The following is an 18288-nucleotide window of genomic DNA, read 5'->3' as shown; positions in this document are numbered from 1 at the left end:
CTATTCTGCTGTCACTTTCAAAAGCTGCCAATAAACTAACAATACATTTGTATACCTCCCCTTCAAAGCAATTTAAGCCAATGGTCTTCATGACATCTTGCTGCAGTGAATCCCATAAACCTATCCGATATTGTGATAAATAGCACTTTCACTTGCCTACCCTCAATCTACAATAATCAATTCTAAAAAAATAAAAATAAAACCAGCATACAGGTTTCCCTTGCTTTATGCTAGAGTTATACTCCCCCAAAAGCTTGCATAAAGCAAATGTGGATAAAACAAAACACTGAACCAGTGGAAAAAGGGGAGTTTCAGGGAATGATGTCAAATTTTATAAGTCAAATGCATTGACAAATGTACTCATAAATTTTAGAGCCTTAGTCTTAAGCACTACATTACTCAAACAGGTTTGCTTCCTTATCTCATGTTTTATTAAAGCATTTTCTCTATCTTTTCTACAGCTGTATTTCTAATGCATACAGCAGACGAAAAGATAGAATGCATCATAGCACTATGAATATTATTGGCTTTCTTTGTTCTGTTGGACCCAGTAGATTCTCCAAGGTTGAAAGCATAACCTAGGACTGAAGATCCTTCACCAGTTTCAGCATAATGTAATATATCCACCTTTGTTTCTAGTGTTACAGAGGTTGGAGAAAGGAGGTTGGATGAGATGTTGATGGGTGTTTTGACCCCACAGGAACAGGAGTAGCTACTGCACATACAGAAGTAAGTAGGAGATGAAACAACCATATAATATGATAGAACTATAACAACAACTAGAACAACCATATAATATGATAGTAAATGCATGAGCGAGGGCAGAAAGGAGTTTTGGCAAGAAAAAGTTCAAGTGGTTTTGGTGGGAAAGAAGTCCAGACTTGGGTGCAAATTAACTATGCTGGCATAAATTGCATAATAGCCATTTTTTTTCACATAGTGAATTTTAGAACAAAAAATGATCATTTGCATAATAGTGAATTGCATAAAGTGAGGGAAACTTGTACTTTCTTTCACAAGATGCTATAAATCTGTATTGGAAGTTCTAGGAATAGAACAGACCCATACAATGCCCTGACTGTACAACCAATCGCTCTGTTCTTTGAATGGAACTAAATTGTGATAGAGACCTTATGAACATGTCAACGTTTCAAATGATATTAGAGAAAACTGGACCAAAGGATCAGTTTGCTTACCTAAACTGTGCCCATTCTTTGTGTAGAAGCAGGTGTTGTTGATGAGGTTCACACAGCAGCCAATTACATCGCCAGTAGTGAAAGTGGGGCCATAGGGCTGCCCTGTCCCTGATGAGCAGAAGGAGTGTCCATCATCACCATGATAGCCATAGGAATGCTTATCCCAACCTAAACAAAAAGAATACCATGTTTAGAAGATGACATGCTTGACGTCAGGAAGTAATAAAATCATAGGTGACATTAGTAGGAATTTTCTAGCATGTTCATTACATTTGTAATGAAGGCAGATTCTAGATATGTGCAAAACATTTCTTCATAGAATGTTCTGACCCCTAAGGGTTGGACTCAAAACCAAATACTCAGAACACAGCCCTTTTCAAAGCTGAACCATTTCCAGAGTGCTTGGGAAAGCCTGTTTAGGAGTCAGAATGTTCTGTGAGGATATCTAGAAGATAATTGGGGGGGAAAGTGATTGCAACAGATGAGCTGTCCTATCCCAGACACACAGAAGACAGAAAAAAGAAAATTATTTACATATTTACCTGGCAAAGTAAGATTTTAGTTTTTAAGACTACGGATTTTTTTAAAAAAATTGTTGTTACTTCCAGAAATTGCAACAACTTTAAGATAGCAAAGCTTTAATATGTATATTCAAACTGTTTTTGCTTAACATGGCTAATATAATAATATAATATTATAATATAATATAATATATTATAATATTATATTATATATTATTATAAAACAACAACAACAACATAATAATAATAATAATAATATAAAAATAAGCCATGGCTGGGAGTTGGTCCACACATCTTAAGGTTCCTGAAGTTGAGAAACACTGCTCTACAGGATGGCTATAATAGCCAGCAAAGAAACTTTTGCTTCTGGCTGATTTTTGAGTTTTCAACCCAAGTAAAACTGTAGGAATCTAAGTCCACATTTGTACCTACATTTCCACAGATCTCTTATGCAGATAAGATGCACAAGCTACAGGACAGTTGTCTCCCATGGCCCTCTTCTTCATGAATTCCATTTTTTTCCCAACAGTTTTAATCATAAATCCAACCTAATTCAGGATCTGTATTTCAAGGTCTGGTTAAAAGGAACTTGGGGCTTAGAAGGAAACACAATCCTCTACTCCCCTCATAATCACTTAATAGTAGTTAAGAAATTGAGAAGCAATGTTTGCATTCATCCGTGGTATACAGGCAGCCTGAGCTAGTCATAAGCGCTTTTCAAGTGTATAAAACAATTCAAGTAATAACAGAAAAAATCTGTGGTGGCTGCATGCAAACTGAAGGAAAAGTGCCAGCAGAAGAAAAAAGACCAGGCTGATTACTCTCTGATCCCAGCAGCCTGCCATGGTCCAAACCAGGTAAGTATTTACTCCTCTTTAGGAAAGCCAAAAGATCTACTAAGGCCTATAGAGTATTTTTGAATCTGGGGTAAATAAGGCCTCTTTGTTTATACAGAAGTGTCTTACAGTCACAGAAAGAGCTTTTGTGTGGCTTCCACAGATTTATGTTTAGTTACATACGGAAAACATTTTTTTCTCATCTCTCATTCTCTTTGAACATAAACCACAGTTTCCAGTAAGGAGCTATTGAAGCATCATGTTGCACAATCCACAATCAAGTAATCATAGACTAAATATATTCTGCTGTTCCACAAGCAGTCACTGGCATAGGAACTGGATCCCATTCTGAGAGGAAAGATACTGAAATAATCTACTGCCTGTTCAGAATAAAAAGTCCTAGTACCCTCAAGCCAAAAACACTAGGATATTCCTATGTTCCTAGGGCAAGTGGACAAGTACATTTCATCTAAGAAATTAAATTCAAGTATTTAAATCCAGATTGATTTATCCATGGTTAAATTTATGAAACACACAGCAGGAAATCTGACAGACAATATAGTAGCTTGAGTGACTTCACTTCCATTTTGTAAATACCTAGTTCCAGAGTAGTAATATAATCATATTATGCTAGAGCTGCTTGTTAGCAGGAACTGTTTTCTTTTCACTGCTACAAAAGGAACCCTGAATGTTAAAATATCATGGAAGCCAACCCAGATTCAAACACCCATGATTGGACATATAACAATTTGTGCTCTGTCAGGTCACTCCAATTGCTGTCAACACCCTTATCTGAAATGACGCAATATATAAATACAGTGAAGTGCTCCACCGAAAACAACTTCTACTTCAGAATTAAATAGGAACAGGATGACCTACTTCATTCTTACACTCCCAGATTTATAACTATCTGTTTAGGGATATTTGCATATACATCTTACTTTTAAAACCATGATTTGGGGAATGAACACCCAAATGACAAGCTAGCACTGGAATCCCCAGCATTTTCCAGGATACATTACCATACCTTTTTGAAGCCCTCTTGAATCATCTGCTATGGCTCACCTTCATTTTCCCACCAGGTTAAGCACCAGGAAAATAGACAATTGGATATACAGTTTGATAAATTAAGCTGTAGCTAAAAACTTTAGAGACAAACTAATGAGTCTGCTAAGGGCACCTGCAAAACCTTATTCACAATGGTGACTGCTGCTGCTCTACATCAACAAAAGGCTACGAGCGGAGTGTCTTTTAACTTTGATAGGAAAGGAAATGGGTATACAAATGCATGAACTGTTTTCCAAAGATGATGCCCAGGATATAAACTTGCCAAGTGCAGGATAAGAAATACATATTAGGTGTGAACTCCCTAAGTACAAAAAATTTAAGAGAAACTCTAAAAACTGAGAAACCTCAAAAAAATCAGAAGAGGACTGAGTATACTTAATGGCTACAGACTGGGGGGAGAATGGAATAACATATTCTGCAAGAAGGCATCTTGAACTAAAACATTCCATACCACAACATCATGTGCCATCTAAAGTTCAGAAATCAGAAAACTACAGGTAATCTTTGTTTAGCAACCACAACTGGGACTGGCAACTCAGTCATTAAGCGAAGCAGTTGCGATGTGAAACAGTGACCATGCTTATGATCTTACTTCAGCTTTCCTTTGCTTTACAGACCTGCGAAGATCATAAATGTGAGGACTGGTTGCAAAGTTATTTTTTCATCACCATCGTCACTGCCTCGTTTATTGACCGTTCTCAGTGACGATGGTGATGAAAAAATAACTTTGCAACCAAACCTCACATTTATGGCCTTTGCAGGTCTGTAAAGCAAAGGAAAGCTGAAGTAAGATTGTATTAATTTTTATATTGCGGTATAAATGAGGACTACCTATATTGCATCATTCTGACAATCCAAAATAGCGCCATTTAAAGTATGATTTTTAATTATGTCAAATTATGAAGAACTTCTAAGACCCCCAAATTATATTCTCATTCTTGTTTAAGTTCTGTGTTCACTGAAGATGACAATGTACATTTCTACAATGTTAAAAATGCTTAGAACAATTCAGAGAGAATAAAAACAGGTTTATACCCACAATATAAAAAAACGCTACCACTCATCTTTTATGCATTATAGTTGTCACTCTAAGCCCACCAATTAGAAAGTTTCAATAACAAAAATCCATAAATACTGCTGCTACTGATGATTAAAATGTGTCTGCAACCCTCTAATAGCTACACAAAGCAAGATGCCATTCTGAGTTCTACTTACACCGGCCTTCCCCAACGTGGTGCTTTCCAGATACACTGAGTCAGCAACTTACAGAGTAGCCATTATAAAAGAGTATAAATTCAGACTTAGCCATGAATCTCACAGGATGCTATAAGCTAGCAACTATCATAGTTTAAACCTACTTCTCAGGTTTCATAGAAAAATAAAATAGGGCAGGCTGGATTACACATTATATTAAATCATAAGACATGATATGCAAACCCACACAAAAGGCCTGCTGGCAGGCTACTGAACAACACCACTGCCTCTTCTTAATACATGACAATCATTAGGATAAATTTTGCTTCCTACATGGGACTGTAGAATCAGGGTGAATATTAGATAACAGTTGGCAGGAAATGTTCAATAGGTCAGTAACTGCTTTATATTTGGAGGATGATGTTTTCAAAGATTACAGTAAAACTCAATTTTGTGGACTTCCATTCAGCTGCCTTCAGATGCAACAGAAATAATTTTGGACTTCACCCCCAAATAACAGACAAAGTCCATTGTTTCCAAATCAAGACAACAGATGGAATTTATGCTATGCAAATGAAGTCAAATAGTGGAAATGATGTAAACTACATAACTCTGTAAATGATATAGGTTGATGCAAATGATGCCAATCATGTAAATTCAAATTTAATGAACATTTGGCTTTAAGAGAATCTCTGTTAAAAACTGAGGTTTACTGTATCCTCTGGCTATTTACAACTCTGAACCTCAATAAATATCACAGATACCAAAACTGTAACTGGAGTAACCGTTTTCCCATCAGAGTTGCTGTTTGTACATCAACACCTTTTTCCAAATCAGCTTCAGCAGGCATATAGAACAGTAACCTTATTTGTATTTTGCAAACAGCATTCATCATCTGTCCTTTCTAGTGATGTGTTGTCAGGAAGATGTTACTGGAAAAGCCTTACTAGCCCAGCCATCTGAACAAATGAATGGCCATTATCTCAGAAGCTGCAACCAAATACATTTCTAGTAGTCAGCCTCAGAGATATTCAATTCCAGATGCAGCCTCAAAGGGTTGCATTTAGCACCAGTCACATGGACATTCTCTTAACAGTGTTCACAGATCTCACCTGATACTGTCAATTACAGGACATCTTGCAACCAAGCATGTGCAATTTTAGATGAAGAAAGAAGCTGCAATTAAGTACTGATTATTCATTAGTACACCGGGCGGATGTCAGGATTTAAAAGTGGAGCTACATACTGAAATATAAGAATCCAAAATTAAGTCACGTGCATAAAAAGTAGACAGGCTTGAACAGAACTTTGTTTTTAAAAAATCTAAATATCTAATTAGTGTTGAACTGAAATACCAGCCTGTTTTGTGAACCTTTTCAACCTTGCTTTGGCAGCAAAAGCATACTTCTATAGTAATTCCACAACACTTACAAATGGCAGGGGTCTTCATGATGCCAGGTGCTACCTCTGTTGCCAAGGATTCTCTAATACTGGGGCAGGCATCCAAGTGTGCATCGTTTCCAGCGGGGTGTGCATTTCACTGAGGGGCGAATGTCTTGGCTCGACTGTGGAATAAATTCCTCTACTCTGAACAGTTTCATCCCCAAATGTCAGGAAATGGAAGAGGAAGGCAAGATGAGGCTGGGCAGATGCCAAACAAGAAACTACAAAAGACTGGAAAATCTCCCTGAGAAGTTTAGAGTAGCATTACCTTACCATCTGCTTCCAATTTACTGTTATAAAGCTGCTTAACTGAGTGACAAGTGTTTAATAATGAGAAAGCAGGAGTGAAGCAGATGTCTAATATTGGAGACACAGAGAAAGATGAGAGTGATGATCCTATCTCCAATTCTCACCTAACAGCAGCCATTCCATGAGACTAAAAGCAGAGGGAAACAGGGAAAGCAGAAGTATTCCATCAACTCTGCTAAAAAGCTAGCATGTTTTGGATTCTCCTAGCAGCTGCTGCTAGATCACTGTTATTTAAAAACCTGTCCTTCTAGGTGGTTGTTGAAAGAAATGGCATCTCAGTTTGGCCATTTCCCTCTTTCTTTTCAATACTTTTCCTTAATTTAGACTGTAAAGCAAGAGAAGGATTATCTTTTTCTTAATGACCTTAAAGCTGCTTTCAAAGCCTTCTGACTAAAGAGAAGGGTAAAACTTTTTAAAAAGGATAGAGAGAAAAATTTGTGTTGGCACCAAAAGTTTCCATCTTAAGTATGTTAGAAATACAGCAGATCAAACATTACTCCCATCAATAAATAGCACAAACAGGTAGTTCTATAAACATTAGTATTTAGTTTAATCCAAGCATCCTAAAGCAGTGTGGGAAATCTGGTGACCAAGGATTGCATCCAATCCTTGAATCCATTTTTTATAGCTCTAGAGCCTCTTTGGATTATCACTGCTGAAAACTGCTAGCACTTTTTAGGACTAAAAAACCTGGTCTGCAAAAATCCAGACAATCACTAGACAGCAGCAATGAGTTAGCAATTGGTTCAGATTTTTGCAAGCCAGATCTCATAGCCCTAAGTTTTATTGTTATTTTTAAATTACATGTATTTATTTAAATAAACAATAGAAAAATAAGAAAAGGAAAATAAATAAAAAATAAAAGCTACATGTATATGAGAATTTCATCAATATGTTTATGTGTTTACAAAGTTTTACAACAGTCATTTCAGTAAAGGATGGCCATGTTTCATTATAACTGTCCATACATAACCTATAACTTCAAGCAAGTTTTATCACCATTAAAAATCCTCCATCCCCACAATCCAATAAAAACTGGAAAGTCCTAGCTGCCCCATGAGTCCCTGCCCACTTTGCATTACTTCCTCATCCACTGTGCCCCACAAAACATTTTTAAAAACTAAGACCCTTAACAAAAGGTTACCCATTCTTCCCCCATCTAAAGAGGGTATGCAATCACAAAAGATTTCTTTACATTTAGCAAAAACAAATTCAAAGCTGAATGTGCAGAAGTGCAGAAAGAAAAACAGCAATGCTGGTGGGGCCTGACCTGGACGTAAAAACAAAGAAACAAAGATTCAAGAGCAAGTGATGGAAGTCAAGAAGAAAAAAACTAGAGCTGCTTGGCACATTCAGTATCCCCCTATTTTTGGAACAAACTTCCAAGGCCACAAGGGCTGGAAAATAATAAATTTTTAACTATAGGATGGTCAGATCAGATCTAGCCACAGAAACAAAGCTTCAGTTCAAGTGGTTGTAGGAGAGCTGTGTTAGTCCATGGCAGCAAAGAATCAGAAGTAGCACCTTTTTCAACTAACAAATTATATTAAAACACAAGCTTTCATGAGTTGTAGCTCACTTCATCAGATGCATAGAGTGGCTAAACTGAGGCAGGATTTAAATTGGGATGAAGTGGGGGGGGCAAAGGAAGGGGAAGACAGCTTAGTTATGAGATTACATGTGAGGCAGATTAAAAATACCTTATCAATTAACAATCGTAATGTGTCCAAAACCTGTTGTGTTTGCCTGAGATTGCCTGAAATTGTTTGATATATATGAGCTTAACAATTTTTCACTTGAGGTTGCTGTTAACAGTCACTCTGAGGCCTGGCATGAAGTATCCTGGGAGGCTGAAATGCTCTGATACTACTTTGTCCTTATTTTGAGTCCTGATACCAAATTTGTTCTTATGACTTTTAATACAATTAGTTATATTAAACAAATTATTAAATTGCATTCCACCCTTTGGAAAAAGTGCTACCAGACTCCTCCTATTTTTGCAATTCAAGTGATGTTCTGTAAAAAAAAAAAAAGTCTGCACATGGATTCCAGGGGTAACCTTTTTCTTTTCTTTCTGGATTGTACAAATTCAGTGTAGTGAACAGCTCAGGAGCAAGCACAAATAATTCTTAGCAGTGACTCACCAGGAAGTCTGTTCATGTTGACACCTTGGGCAGAGAGTCCTATTCCCATGTACCTTCAAACAAACAGAAGTGTATTAGTTCAGCAAATGGAGAATTGCCAAGCAAGGTAACGACCAGTGCTCTTCCCTACTTCCAGTAGAAGACTGTCATCTAATTCTCTCTAAAGTCACTAAAAAAAAAAACCTCATCCATCTAACAAGGATAACAAGAGTTGCCTATAATCAAGCCATGTTGGTGTGCTCAAACATTCTCCCTTCATTGGAAAGCTTATTATCTGATACCAAAATGTTATGTCTCACTAAAATGTAACAGAAAATATCAAAATTACTTTAGTCAACAGATGTAAAACAATGCTTGAGAATTTTCCAGATATAAAATTGGCAGTATCTTAAGCCTGCTTGTCTTTATTATGAGCCTGCTTCATTGTCCCACACCAGAATTAACATGCAGGAAAAGGAATAGTAACTCTGTTACAGCATAGCGTGTATGCCTCATCGTCAGCTGCACATGAGATATTTCCTCCTTCAGTGACTAAGTAGAGTGCATTGTCTATCAGAGATAATTCAAATGAGCTATCTTCTGTTGGCAGGAGCAGTTCCTCTTTACAACTACTTTACAAGGTTCAGGCAATTTTTAATGTTTACAAACTGTAAAGTCTTTCATATAATTGAACTTGAAGCAAAAACTATTTGATTGGAATTTTTCTGAACATTATTAAGTTTAGAGGTTTCTGCTCCCAAAAAAGCAGAAGCATTTACATGCTTCTGTACATGGCAAAACTAAAAGGCACACAAAAGGCAAAACTACTCATTCAGAACAAACAGGTTTTCACAAGAGGGTCTAATCTTCAATTTAAATATTCTGTTCTGTCTCAGAACAATGTCAGTCTGGCAAATCCTGTCTCCTTGGGCGCAGACAATGTTCTGATGTTGCTGAACTACATGCCCCAGGGAGCATGACCAAAGGTTAAGGATACTGGTAAATAAATACATACCCTGTTCTTCAGCTCACCTATTAGCAAGGCCAATATACACCAAACCTTTCTGTATGGGATGCTTAATCCAACCTATATACCCTCCAGATGTGTGAACTTCAACTCCCAGAATTCTCAGCAATTGTTTGAGAAATTCTAGAAGTTAAAGCTCATCCATCTGGAGGGTGCCCAGTTCAGAAAGACTGATTATAAAGGTATAGATTACGCAAATGTTGGCAGGACCAACACACTAAACTAAAAGAGCTGGGTGGCATACAGGCTTATTAAATTATTATTATAAATCATACATTCAGAATCACTGACTCATTAAAATTAGAATTCTAATCATATACTAAAATTTTTGGTAGCATCTAAAAGATGGGGGAAAATAGCAGTGAAGTGACATGTTCTAAAGCCAATGAACTCCAAGATTTCTAGTCCAGATTTTATTTTAAATCCTAAAAAGGAAAAATTACCCCTGAATTTCTAAAATGATCACTACATGATCTGATATGGCACACTGCATACTTTTTCACGCCTGTTTCTCTCACTAGTATGTCAACATGGTAATGAAAAATTACCTTCCATTCTATTGTTCTTGATATTTTGGAGATGAGTGAGATTTTGTGCTGCACAAACATAAAGATATGAATGTTCTTCTTTCCAGAAATATGTATCTACACCATAAAGCCCAATTATAAGCTTCCAACATTAGAAGTCATATATTTCCAAAGCTGCTGTGGAAGTCAAAATGAACACTTTTATTTCACACTTTCTTTTCATGCGCAGGTCACTGGAAGCCTACCAGAACTGTGGGTACCATGGCAGAAAAAAGCATTCCTCACTTCACGTAAGAAAAATTAAAATGCTTACCAATTGGTACTCAACACACTCCTCTACCAGAAACAGCACATATTCCATATCGCTTTATAAACAAGAGCTGGAGCAATGAATTTTATAAGTCTGAATAACTCATGTGAAAGTTTCTAAAATGTTTTAAACATTGTATGCCAAAGATGGCACAGTAGTTCAGACAGTCAGACAATTCATGTTGTTTATTGTACAGTGTATTAGCAACTTCCATTCTGTAGGACAGCAGCTCTCATAGTCTGAGATCATAATCTATGTAATGAAGTTCTACTTGTTGTTACAATTAGGCCTCGAAGCACTGAACCAAGTAACCTAACAACAAACAAGGCTATGCCATACTACCACAACTATATACAGAGAGGGAGAGAGAGATTATCAAGACCATGTCACTTACAGGAATATTATTAACTAGAGTTGTGCATGTTTAGAAAATTATGTAAAAGCACAGCACCTCTCTCTTATTCCCTAAAGCAGTCTGTCTCTATTCAGGCTCTGAATACTGAAAAACAGAAGTGGCTGTTTTAAGAACCATATTAACTTTAATGAGTTGACTCAGTAAAGCAGCCACATATTTCTTTCTAGCTCACACAGAAACCTAAGAGAAGGCACGCTACTTTAATGAATATGTTCGTGTGAGGTCCAAAACATTTCTTCTGAATCATTTTCAGGGCATGAATAGTCCTACTATGTACTAAGTTCTTCCACTTCTTATATGAAACTGAGGCAAAGCTAGACCTGCTCCATTATGAAATCAGATGAGTCTGATTAGAAAATAAATTCCTATAGTCAAATCTGTCCTGTTCTATGATGACAATTCTGCCAAAGTGCAACTCTAATATTCTGGAACAACTGTATTCAAAGGCTGATATCTGCGTGGTTGTGTAATTATATTACAGCTCCTAAGCTTCATTCCACTCCAGTAGAAGATACTACAAGAACTGATGCATCCCTGTCCTTAAAGCTAGGCACATCACAATTAAGAATCATGTATCAAAGACCATAAATATCCATTCCACACTTTAAGAACATGAGCACTAAGCTATTTTTTAAAAATGCAATCACTATTAAGTCTATTGTGCAGTCACCAAACCTGAATAAACCAGCTCCATGGTATCTTATTGGCTTATTCAAACTAGAAAGTGTGGGCATATATTAGCTTTGCTCTGGCTATCAATTACAGAAATTCAGCCTTCTAGAAACATATACATATATAGAACATATACAGACAGAACTGATATCCTTTCTCAGGAGCTCTTCCTGTATTCTTCCTTTGCTGCCTTTTCTTCATTTCACTGTTCATTTCTTGCCTTCTTTCTGACACCTTTTAGCCCCTGCTTCATGCCAAAATTTGTTGGCTTTCATTGGTCCTACATGTTATCTGACACTTGCTGGGGAACAAACCTATCATTCTGAAAGACACATAATAAGTCCACCGCCTTAATATTAAGACGACAGCTATTCAACTGCCAAAAGACTGAGATACTTTCTGCTTGCTTACCAAAAGAATAAACATAAATAGTACACAAATTCCTTTTCTAAATTAGCTCTTGTTTATGATAAATCCCAATGGGACTTTAGAATATCCTCGACTATAAATATAGGCTAAATGAATCAAGTTTTCATGCAGAGTGTTAAAAGTAAGCACCACCAGAATCACATAACAGCAAGTTTCATTTTTCACCCCATGAATATTTGCTATGTTTTATTTCATTGTTTATTTATTTTACTAGCCTTGCATGCCACTTTAATCATAACTGACTGTGCAGCTTGTGTACCTGTAAAATGAGGTTAAAATATCTACTAAAATGATAGAAGTAAGAAACAATTCATGATTTTATGCCAAGGGCAACAAACAAACTCAGTTCAAACAGAACACTACATTCCAAGACAGAGCGCTTCATAATACATCCATCCCAAAACTTGCTGGAAAAGCCAGGTTTTAATTGACTTTCTAAAGCCCAGTTAGGTTAGGGCCATATGGATCTCAGGGAAATGCTGTTTCAAAGAAGGGAGCAGCAATTGAAAAGGCCTGCCTTTGAGATCCCAGGTGACATTTCATGACTGAAGGAACCTGAGGTACCTGATCTTATCAGACGTCACCCCCAAGTGACCAGGCTTCAAGATGTTAAACTGGGCATCATTAGCATACTGTTGATACCAGACTCTATGTCAGTGTATCACTTCCCCTAGCAGTTTCATATAGATGTTAAATAGGAATAGGGAGAGCATCAAGCCCTGTGGCATCCCATAACCCAGTGGCCTAGGGCACAACTTCTCCCCTCCCACCAACATCACCAGAAACTGCCCCTTCAGGAAGGAGAACTACCACAATACAAAGGTCCCTACTTCCAATCCTCAAAAACAATCCAGAAGGATACCATGGCTGATGGCACCAAAAGCCACTAAGATGTTAAGCAAAATGAGGAGGGTCACAGTCCTTCAATCTTGATCTCGTTACAGGGCCATGAGCATAACCAACATAGTCTTGGTCCCACACTAAGGCCTGAAGCCAAATTGAAAAGGTTCCAGTTATTTAATTTTCTCCAGGGTTCTGCACAGCTGCAATATAACCATCTTAACCACATTCATCCAAAAGGAGAGGTTGGAGATAACTGTCTAACTGCAGTGTCAACTGATGGTTTCTTAAGGAGAGAGCACAATATTGCCTTCTTTAAGGCAGGTGGTACTATCCCCTCATTTAAGGATGTATTCACCACTGCCCTAACCCAGCCTTCTGTCACCTCCCTAGAGATTGCCACCAACAAGGGAGGGCAAGGATCCAGCCTACCAGTTGTTGAGCTGATGTCATACATAACCCACTTCAAGAGGAACTGGCTCAAACGTATCCCAGATAAAGCTGTGAGACAGAGACTCAGTCACCTCTACAGAACTTGCCTAGCTGGCACCAGCTCTGAGCAGATCTGAGTGATCTTATCTTCCAGGTGCCTCAAAAACTCTCATAAGGGCCTATAATGTTCTTTTAGACCATCCTTCCCTTATAGGATCTGGTTATTTTAAATAGCAATCAGACAATGCAATAACAGCAAAGAAATACTGTAATTTGCTGAATAGCATAGAATATTCTTGAATGCAAGTTCTTACCTATGTTTGGTTGGATTCACTTTTTGTTTTTTGCCAGTAGCACTCTAGGCATCTCCTTTGCCCCTTCATCTCCTGGACCTCCTCAGTGAACCAAAGGGCTCCCTTGGATTGATGAGCAGAGAGCGCTGCTCAGGTGCAATCCTAATCCTCAGGAAACTCCTCAAGTGCTCTTCGGAAACCTAGTGGTTCCATCAGACACCTGGGGCAGATCGACTGATTAGCGAATGGGATTAATAATAAAGTATGGTCTATGACTAGAGCAGTATTTCTCAACCTTGGCAACATTAAGATATGTGGACTTCATATTCCAGAATACCCCAGCAAGCATGCTGGCTGGGGAATTATGGTAGTTGAAGTCCACACGTCTTAAAGTTGCCAAGGTTGAGAAATACTGGACTAGAGAGACCCAGGTTCAAGTCCATCCACAGCCATGGTGACTCACTGGATGACTTTGGGCCAGTTGCTCTTTCTCAGCCCAACCTACCTCAAAAGATGCTGTTGTGGGGATCCCCAATGTAAGCTACCTTGAGATTCCGGAGGAAAGCCACGGTGTAAATCTAACACAACTTTCTCAATATTTTCTGATCTTATCTATCACATCACTGCTGACCATTAAGCTAACAGTATAATGCACCTATTTTCTGAAATCTACAAGATTTTAATTTAAAACTGCTTTGCAGAACAATCTGCATCACCATAGGTCATAAACCAATTATAGGTCATAAACCTAGTTAATGATAATTCCTTATAACCATTCTGGGAATTGCACAATAAATTAAATTTTCCCCCTTTGGCAGCATTTATGGCACAGAAGTACTATTGCAAATTTAGAATAGCTGCCATCATTTGCCCTTGAATTTCCAAACCTATATAGCTGTTCTGTTCGTTCATCAAAATTAACCAACCCAATCTCCTTATATAAGAAAAAGCACTGTATTCAAAACTTGGTATTTGCTGGAAGTACAACACAACAACTGGATGCCTCAATCCAATCTTTTCTTAACTGCAAATCCATTTTGGGCACCATAACATACTTTTTAAAAACTGTTACTCTATTATTCAAAATAAAAGCCTACTGTACGTCCAATTACTAGAAGCTCAATTCATTTAATTAAATTGTTCCTCATGAAGATGGGGGTTGAAGTGTCAATGTGCTCTGCGCTTCCCACATCCTCATTTAGCAAAACAGTTATAACTTTAGTGAAAAAGTTACTAAAAACAGCATATGGAAGCAATATTGAAATGTCTCTACATCAAGAAGCAGATACAGAAACACTGGATTTGGTTTTTGAGTTAGGTGGACTAAACCTAACACAAGCTTATGAAACACAGTATCAAGGCAATTAAGAGCAATTCCCTCCAGACCTAACAAAGGGGTTATAAAGATTGTTTCTCACAAACTTTACAAATCTAAATGTGCATCACTGTATTTCTTGTCCAAACACACACACACACAAAAAATGAAACTATATAGTTGCTGTAAAGCCTCTGGTGCAAATTGGCAATGCCTAAAGTAAGTAGATACTCCAAAAGTAATCAATATCCAATTTCCCACTTTAATAATTGGGGCAAAATAGCACATAAAAATACACTGTGTTCAGTGAGGAAACAGGACTGAGAAGAGGTGTTTCTAGTTTCCACACCCTTGTAGTGATTTACAATATCCTTGTGGCCATATATGTGATCTCATCATTACCATTACAACACCCAAATTATTTAAAGCAAGCCAACTTAGTTTAATTCACGTTACTAACATGTTTTTTTCTCCTTTCCCAAACTGATGAACTGTTTGTCATTTCACAGGAACAATTTCTGGCAGAACAAATTTACTTTAAAAACAATTCTGTGTTTGCCTTAGCATAGCATTCAAGCTTTTTCTCAACACCTTATCTTTCAAAGACCAAAATCAAAACCCTCCTGCTTTATATTAGTGTCCCCAGAAGAAAAGTTGATGCCGTCAAACTTCCAGAATATTAGCCATTATCTCAAAACTACTTATTGTAAGATAATATTACTAAAGATAACTAGACTATGCTAGAATAATATATTGGCACCTACAGCTGAAATATCATACTGAAAAATACCTTATGCAAGTTCTGATTTTTTTTGGATTAGCAATTCTCACCATCATGATGTTGTGGGCCATCTATATCCTTAATTATTTCATGTCACAGAATTATCCAGCTTAAGTACCTATTCCTATATATATAAGAATATGTAAAATAATTTTGTAGCCACAGAAATAATAGTTTCAGTTATGGATATTTTCCTCTACCTCCTTTGCAATAACTGCTATATTGGATTTCAGACCCAATATACCAAAAGGCTGCATAGGAATTTTAAGAGGTAAACATGGTATAATTACCCAGAACAGCCAATAAAGAAAGAGGCATAATAAGCATGCCTCATCTCAGTTTATATCACTGGCTTGGTATTTGATAGCAGGAAGTCAAACCAGTTTTTAAACATTTGAACCGGAGTTGAACTTGATTCATAGCTGCATCCTCCCCAATGAACCAGAATCCAAACCCAAAAACATGATCTCAGCTCCCAGTTTTGAAATGCAGCTGGTGCAATACCTTACTACAAAGACATGAAGCACTCATCCTTTCTCCAAAGCCACATTTCACATTCCTACCAAATTTAAGTAGAGATGGTAAAGTCAGCTCCAGCTCTCCTAAAAAACAACAAACATAGTAACCAGAATACATTAAGCCACATACTTACCCATCTCTACCTTTACTGACTATCTTCACTTCAAAATAATAAATTCCACAGGCTGCAGGGATGGGGTGGGTAGCCCTGACTGAAGCAGCATCCTTGTGATTTTTCCCATGTCCTGTTTTAAACAAATACAGAGGAGAAGGAGGAGGGAGACAGGTCACAAACCTATTTAATTCCTCACTGAAAACTATCATGCAGCAGGGATTTTCAAAAGCCAGCCACCATGCTGCATGGAAGCCCCCAACCGAATACATTCCCTTACAGATAAAATGGCAGGCGCTCCACCACACTAGCGCAAAGGACAGGGCAACTGAAACACACAGCTGTTATTCTTCTGTTGTTGTCCAAGAGAGACCCACAGTCCATCCTTTGAGGTAAAGTATACTTTGGGGCAGTGTTTCTCAGCCTCGGCAACTTGAAGATGGGTCGATTTTGAATCCCAGAATTTCCCAGCCAGAATTCTGGGATGTGAAGTCCACGTATCTTCAAGCTGCCGAGGCTGAGAAACACTGCTTTGGGATAATCATACCATTCCTCCCCATTCCAGGGGACAAGCGAAGGGGGTGCTCTGCAAACCCCAAAGCAGCTCCCAGTCCTTGGCAAAAGGCTGACTGCTCGCCCTGGCAGCTGTAAGGAGTGGGGCAAAGGCCCTCTCTGCCTACCAAGGAGAGGCCCTAGAGAGCAAGCAGAGAGGACCCCCGACCTGCCCTGCCCATCGGAGAGCCAGAAGTCCACTCTCGCGCTCCTCCTCTCAAGCTTGACCCTCAGGGTTTCTCTAGCCCAGCGGGACCCCCTAAGAGCCCGATACCAAGGTCCTGCCCACAGCCCCTTTCAGCCCCTTCTGAGGCGGCAAGGCCTTCGCCCCTCCTCCGGGAAGAGCTCTCCACTCCCCTCGCCAGCCCCTCAGCCGAAGGCCCCGCCGTCCTCACAGCAGAAACAGGGCCTCGCCCCCCGCGGCCTCTGCCTCCCCCACCTTTGTAGTGGACGCGCAGGTTGCCCTGGGAGAGGCCGATGTAGTTATACTTGTCCTTGGGGCTCCAGGCACGCGGCAGCGGCGTCTCGGCTGGGTTGACGGCCGGGTAGAGTCGGCGGAGACGCTGGCTCAGCTCCTGCTCCTCGGGCGGCGGCGGCGGCGGCGGCGGAGGAGGCGGCGGGGGCAGCGCCGAGTCTCCCCCAGGTAAGCTCGCTGCACCCGCATCCGCCATCTTGGATCCACTATTGTGTCAGCAGGAGGGGAGCGGGCTCCGTTTCCTTGGCTGTCCAATGGGAGGCGGGCTCGGCCACAATGGAGCCGCGCAGCATGACGGGAAAACGAGTCCAGCTCCCCCTAGGGCTGGGTTGGCCCAAGGAACTGAAGACTACAGGTTCCAAGAAAGACCGCAAGGGAGGGCCCGCCCACTCAGTTGCGTCGCAAAGCTCTTCGGGATAGTGAGTCAGACCGTGCATAGAAAGGGTAGGGTAGGTGTTTTAAAGTCAGAGCTGAATGCTCGGCTTGCATTTATTAGCAAGTCGCGCGGCATAAAATGATGCACGGATGCAATATTGTATCTGTGTGAAGAGGAAGCGGGTCGAAGGGCATCCACTGAGCTCTGACTAAAAAACCATGGCACAATTAGCTGCAAATCAGCTGTGACAAGGGAAATAGGGGAACCAAGATAGCGAGATCAGTCCATAAAATCCCGAGGACAACATTACCCAACCCTGTCACCCGTGTCGCGTGTAACATCAACATTCCTCCCAAAGCACATGCTTTCTGTAAAGGGCCTATTTAAAATGCAGGATCGCAGTCGCTTCCTCCTTGCGACGCTGCATTTCCCGAAGCATGAATAAAAGAAAGGAAATATTTCGGGGTTCGATCATAGGGTGCACCACAAGCGGCTCTTAAATTTGCGGGCATAGCCTATAAGC

The 18288-nt window shown here is 39.2% G+C and overlaps 1 protein-coding gene across 2 annotated transcripts in view; it reads right to left on the bottom strand.

The window, feature by feature from the left end:
- Positions 1-17612, bottom strand: part of RANBP10 (RAN binding protein 10) — a 33130-nt gene extending 15518 nt beyond the window's left edge. The window contains exons 1-4 of one of the 2 annotated variants that reach the window (XM_007421080.4): positions 17354-17612; positions 16384-16495; positions 8712-8764; positions 1197-1364 (exon numbers count right to left, since the gene is read on the bottom strand). In XM_007421080.4, the coding sequence (XP_007421142.2) occupies positions 1197-1364; positions 8712-8764; positions 16384-16495; positions 17354-17585 (565 nt within the window). In that variant the 5' untranslated portion in view covers positions 17586-17612. The remainder of the gene's footprint in view (positions 1-1196; positions 1365-8711; positions 8765-16383; positions 16496-17353) is intronic. The other variant, XM_007421081.4, reaches the window with a different exon arrangement.
- Positions 17613-18288: the final 676 nt, after the last annotated feature.

This window comes from Python bivittatus, unplaced genomic scaffold (assembly GCF_059951505.1).
Source record: "Python bivittatus isolate LINGU-HERP-01145 unplaced genomic scaffold, Pbiv_v1 ctg000190_np1212, whole genome shotgun sequence".
NCBI lineage: Eukaryota > Metazoa > Chordata > Lepidosauria > Squamata > Pythonidae > Python > Python bivittatus.
This window is presented reverse-complemented; position numbering and strand designations above follow the sequence as displayed.